Genomic DNA, 6072 nt, shown 5'->3' with positions numbered 1-6072 from the left:
CTATTATCTATCCTTTCCCCCTACCTACAGTATACTGCTGTTACTGTCTATTATCTATCCTTTACCCCTACCTACAGTAGTATACTGCTGTTACTGTCTATTATCTATCCTTTACCCCTACCTACAGTATACTGCTGCTACTGTCTATTATCTATCCTTTACCCCTACCTACAGTATACTGCTGTTACTGTCTATTATCTATCCTTTACCCCTACCTACAGTATACCGCTGTTACTGTCTATTATCTATCCTTTACCCCTACCTACAGTATACTGCTGTTACTGTCTATTATCTATCCTTTACCCCTACCTACAGTATACTGCTGCTACTGTCTATTATCTATCCTTTACCCCTACCTACAGTATACTGCTGTTACTGTCTATTATCTATCCTTTACCCCTACCTACAGTATACTGCTGTTACTGTCTATTATCTATCCTTTACCCCTACCTACAGTATACTGCTGTTACTGTCTATTATCTATCCTTTAAACCTACCTACAGTATACTGCTGTTACTGTCTATTATCTATCCTTTACCCCTACCTACAGTATACTGCTGTTACTGTCTGTTATCTATCCTTTACCCCTACCTATATGTTCACATCTACCTCAATGACCTCGTACGTCTGCACAAGGACACATGGACTCGTACGTCTGCACATGGACTCATGACCTTGTACGTCTGCACATGGACTCATGACCTCGTACGTCTGCACATGGACTCATGACCTCGTACGTCTGCACATGGACTCATGGACTCGTACGTCTGCACATGGACTCATGGACTCGTACGTCTGCACATGGTACTCGGTACTGGTACTGCCTGCGTAGAGCCACGTTATATTTGTACTCCTTATTGTTATTTAATCCTCGTGTCAGTATTTCTGTTTTTTTTTCTCTTATTTTTTATTCTTTAACTCTGCATTGTTGGTAAAGGAACCCGTAAATAACCATTTCTCTGTTTGTTTACACCCTGTTGTTTACCAAGCATGTGACACGTAACGTTTGATTAGATTTTTCATGTTACCACGAGAAACATGTCTCCACGTTATCAGGTATCAGACCTTTAGGGAATGTCTGGCTGCTGACAGATCAATAATGCTATGTTGTGCTGTGAGGGATGGATGGAGGCTATGCTTCAGGACATGACTGATCAGAGTGGAGGCTATGCTGCAGGACGTGCCTGATCAGAGTGGAGGCTATGCTGCAGGACATGACTGATCAGAGTGGAGGCTGATCAGAGTGGAGGCTATGCTGCAGAACGTGACTGATCAGAGTGGAGGCTATGCTGCAGGACATGACTGATCAGAGTGGAGGCTATGCTGCAGGACGTGACTGATCAGAGTGGAGGCTATGCTTCAGGACCTGACTGATCAGAGTGGAGGCTATGCTTCAGGACGTGACTGATCAGAGTGGAGGTTGATCAGAGTTGAGGCTATGCTTCAGGACGTGACTGATCAGAGTGGAGGCTGATCAGAGTGGAGCCTATGCTGCAGGACGTGACTGATCAGAGTGGAGGCTGATCAGAGTGGAGGCTATGCTTCAGGACGTGACTGATCAGAGTGGAGGCTATGCTTCAGGACGTGACTGATCAGAGTGGAGGCTGATCAGAGTGAAGGCTATGCTTCAGGACATGACTGATCAGAGTGGAGGCTGATCAGAGTGGAGCCTATGCTGCAGGACGTGACTGATCAGAGTGGAGGCTATGCTTCAGGACATGACTGATCAGAGTGGAGGCTGATCAGAGTTGAGGCTATGCTTCAGGACGTGACTGATCAGAGTGGAGGCTATGTTGCAGGACATGACTGATCAGAGTGGAGGCTATGCTTCAGGACGTGACTGATCAGAGTGGAGGCTGATCAGAGTGAAGGCTATGCTTCAGGACGTGACTGATCAGAGTGGAGGCTGATCAGAGTGAAGGCTATGCTTCAGAACGTGACTGATCAGAGTGGAGGCTGATCAGAGTGGAGGCTATGCTTCAGGACGTGACTGATCAGAGTGGAGGCTGATCAGAGTGGAGGCTATGCTTCAGAACGTGACTGATCAGAGTGGAGGCTGATCAGAGTGGAGGCTATGCTTCAGGACATGACTGATCAGAGTGGAGGCTATGCTTCAGTACGTGACTGATCAGAGTGGAGGCTATGCTGCAGGACGTGACTGATCAGAGTGGAGGCTATGCTTCAGGACCTGACTGATCAGAGTGGAGGCTATGCTGCAGAAAGTGACTGATCAGATTGAATACAGCAGAGACTCCATATGTCACAGATATTTTGCTATATTTAATATGACATGACTTATCATGGTCGCATCACGACTGAAAACATCTCTGTCTAATGTCTTGGCCATAAATGTTAATAAATACATCATGGTAACAGTATATGTCTATGTTGAGAGTGACATTTAGTGTTTTATATGTTATGCAAATTAAGCGGAGGTATGTACCGTTTGAGTGCATGTGTTCGTGCGGTGTATTGTGTAGGTGTGTGACTTTAAAAATATCCCACCATTAAAATATGTTTACTAAGCCTGGTGGTGTGATGTATTTGGCTGCTTCCAGGAGTTAGGAGAGCCTCAGCCTCCGGCATGGTTGGATTCTGCAGATAAGCCCCGGTGCACGACCAGCCAATAGAATGAGAGAGATTGGAGAGGGGGCGGGGTCGTGTAGAGGGAGCAAGACTCAGCAAAAGAGAGAGAGAGAGAGAGAGAGAGAGAGAGAGAGAGAGAGAGAGAGAGAGAGAGAGAGAGAGAGAAAGAGAGAGAGAGAGAGAGAGAGAGAGAGAGAGAGAGAGAGAGAGAGAGAAGGAGAGAGAGAGAGAGAGAGAGAGAGAGAGACAGAGAGAGAGAGAGAGAGAGAGCACAGTATGCCCTTGCCTCCCTCCTTCCTCTCTATTATAAAACTGAAAGGAGACTGAAAAGAGGAACAGTAGAGCTGGAAAACAAAGAAAGACACTGAAAGAGTACGGCATAGAAAGGACAGGGAGAGAGAGACGGGGTAAAATAACGGGACGTGCGTGAAGAGAGAGAAAGCGAGACAGACAGCTCAGTGCAGCAGCATCACCACTTCCACCACCTCTCTTCCATAGCTACCTTTACCTCCTCCCTCCCTCCCTCCCTCCTCCTTTCTGTATTCCATCTCCCCTGGTTCTCCCTCCTTCTCTCTGTACTCCATCTCCCCTGGTTCTCCCTCCTCCTCTCTCTACTCCATCTCCCCTGGTTCTCCCTCCTCCTTTCTGTACTCTGTGTCCCCTGGTTCTCCTCTTCTCTGTCTACTACTATTACCGACAGCAGGACCATGGATACAGGAAGCCCCAGGAAGATCCAGTTCACCATGCCTCTCCTGGACTCACACCTGGACCCAGAGGCTGCTGAACAGGTGAGAGAGAGGACTGGGGAAGGTACGGGAGGCAAGAAGGGCTGAGGAGGGGAGGGCAGAGGGGGCTAGTGAAGGGCTTAGAAGGGGAGGGCAGGGAGGGCTAGAGTAGGGAAGGTGGGGCAGAGATGGCTGGGGAGGGATGGGGAAGATGGTGTAGGAGGCTTGAAGGGGGTGAGCGGGGACAGTCACACGGAGTGATGGTACAGGACCTTACAACAAGCTGTTAGGTTTCCTAGGTGACACTTACGGGATCAAAAAGTTACAGTTTTACCGGTGCTATTGCACTCAGTCTCCGACCTGAAAAGGCATAGGGACAGGTTCGGCATGGTGAGGGGTCACAGGGTTATGTAACCAGACTTCACAGCCTCTCAATAGTGTCTGTTCTGAGAGCTCAATGTTCAATGTGTTGGGATCAATTAGTTATGACACGGGACGTTGTAGCCCCTACAGAGCAGAGTCTCCATTCTGTATAGGGCAAGGGACCTTTCGAAGGCTTTTACTGTGTTTCTGAAGCAAATAGTTGCAGTGATTTTCGTGCTATTGCAGTTGCTGACTCCGTGGTATTAGGAATTGTTACGAGTGAAATTATGAATGTTCAGAGAACAGCTAACTTTTAAAGATCTTTTGTTTTTTTTCGGCGTTGATCAATGGCATAAAGTCTGTAGGTAGGCAGCCACCTCTCTGTGCCATTGGTGGCTGTTTAACAATCTGATGGCCTTTTTCAATCTCTCTGTCCCAGCTTTGATGCACCTGTACAGACCTCACCTTCTGGATGGAAGCGGGGTGGACAGGTAGTGGGGTCAGGTGGTTATTGTCCTTGATGATCTTTTTTGCCTTCTTGTGAGGCAGGTAGTTTGCCCCCGGTGATGTGTTGTCCAGACCGCACCACCCTCTGGAGAGCACACACACCACTGGTACCAAGAGAGAACGGTTGGTTAACGGTTGGTTAACGGCTGGTTAACGGCTGGTTAACGGTTGGTTAACTGTTGGTTAATGGTTGGTTAACGGTTGGTTAATGGTTGGTTAACGGTTGGTCAACGGCTGGTTAACGGTTGGTTAATTGTTGGTTACATTAACGGTTGGTTAACGGCTGGTTAACGGTTGGTTAATTGTTGGTTACATTAACGGTTGGTTAACGGCTGGTTAACGGTTGGTTAACGGTTGGTTAACTGTCTCCCTGGACTATTTGTCATCAGCTACAGTACCGGTTAAAAGTTTGGACACACCGACTCATTTAAGGATTTTTGATGGCCTTTTTCAATCTCTCTGTCCCAGCTTTGATGCACCTGTACAGACCTCACCTTCTGGATGGAAGCGGGGTGGACAGGTAGTGGGGTCAGGTGGTTATTGTCCTTGATGATCTTTTTTGCCTTCTTGTGAGGCAGGTAGTTTGCCCCCGGTGATGTGTTGTCCAGACCGCACCACCCTCTGGAGAGCACACACACCACTGGTACCAAGAGAGAACGGTTGGTTAACGGTTGGTTAACGGCTGGTTAACGGCTGGTTAACGGTTGGTTAACTGTTGGTTAATGGTTGGTTAACGGTTGGTTAATGGTTGGTTAACGGTTGGTCAACGGCTGGTTAACGGTTGGTTAATTGTTGGTTACATTAACGGTTGGTTAACGGCTGGTTAACGGTTGGTTAATTGTTGGTTACATTAACGGTTGGTTAACGGCTGGTTAACGGTTGGTTAACGGTTGGTTAACTGTCTCCCTGGACTATTTGTCATCAGCTACAGTACCGGTTAAAAGTTTGGACACACCGACTCATTTAAGGATTTTTCTTAATTTTTTACTATTTTATACATTGAAGAATAATAGTGAAGACATCAAAACTATGAAATAACACATATGAAATGATGTAGTAACCAAAAAAAGTGTTGAACAAAATCTAAATATATTTGAGATTTGAGATTCTTCAAATTAGCCACAATTTGCCTTAATGACAGATTTGCACACTCTTGGCATTCTCTCAGGCAACATCCAGACTGCGTCATCTGATGTGTTAAGTATTGAGCGAGTCAATGGTACTTCCTGCTTTAGTTTTTGCTTGTATGCGGGAATCAGGAGAATAGAGTTATGGTCAAATTTGTCAAGTGGAGGGCGAAGGAGAGCTTTGTACACGTCTCTGTGTGTGGATTAAATTCCTCTGCTTGCACATGTAACATGCTGGTAGAAATGTAGGTAAAACGGATTTAAGTCTCCCTGCATGAAATTCCCCAGCCACTAGGAGCGCTGCATCTGGATGAGCATTTTAAAAGAATAGAAAATAATAGAGTAGAAAATAATACAATAGAAAATAGAGTAGAATAGAAAATAATAGAGTAGAAAATAATAGAGTAGAATAGAAAATATTAGAATAGAAAATAATAGAATAGAAAATAATAGAAAATAATAGAAAATAATAGAATAGGGAGACGACGAACATTACAGTATTGTATGCTGCTACATAAATTATGTAATATCTCAGGGAGCGCATTTCGTTACAGCCTTGGTCTAAAAGGTATAAAATAAAATAAATTCCTCATCAACCTACACACAATACCCCATAATGACATCACAATACCCCATAATGACATCACAATACCCCATAATGACATCACAATACCCCATAATGACATCACAATAGCCCATAATGACAATGAAAAAACAGGGTTAATACATTTTTGCAAATGTACTAAATATAAAAAATATAAATA

At 45.2% G+C, this 6072-nt stretch overlaps 1 protein-coding gene across 3 annotated transcripts in view; it reads left to right on the top strand.

Annotated features, from left to right (window-relative positions):
* The first annotated feature begins 2892 nt into the window (after positions 1 to 2892).
* LOC139371438 (protein phosphatase 1 regulatory subunit 1A-like) overlaps positions 2893 to 6072 on the top strand; it is a 44942-nt gene continuing 41762 nt past the window's right edge. For 2 of the 3 annotated variants that reach the window (XM_071111855.1, XM_071111854.1), the window contains exon 1: positions 2893 to 3374. In XM_071111855.1, the coding sequence (XP_070967956.1) occupies positions 3294 to 3374 (81 nt within the window). In that variant the 5' untranslated portion in view covers positions 2893 to 3293. The remainder of the gene's footprint in view (positions 3375 to 6072) is intronic. The other variant, XR_011627227.1, reaches the window with a different exon arrangement.

Source organism: Oncorhynchus clarkii, chromosome 17, assembly GCF_045791955.1.
Source record: "Oncorhynchus clarkii lewisi isolate Uvic-CL-2024 chromosome 17, UVic_Ocla_1.0, whole genome shotgun sequence".
Lineage (NCBI taxonomy): Eukaryota > Metazoa > Chordata > Actinopteri > Salmoniformes > Salmonidae > Oncorhynchus > Oncorhynchus clarkii.
Note: the sequence above shows the minus strand (reverse complement) of the source record. Positions and strands in the feature narration are given on the sequence as shown.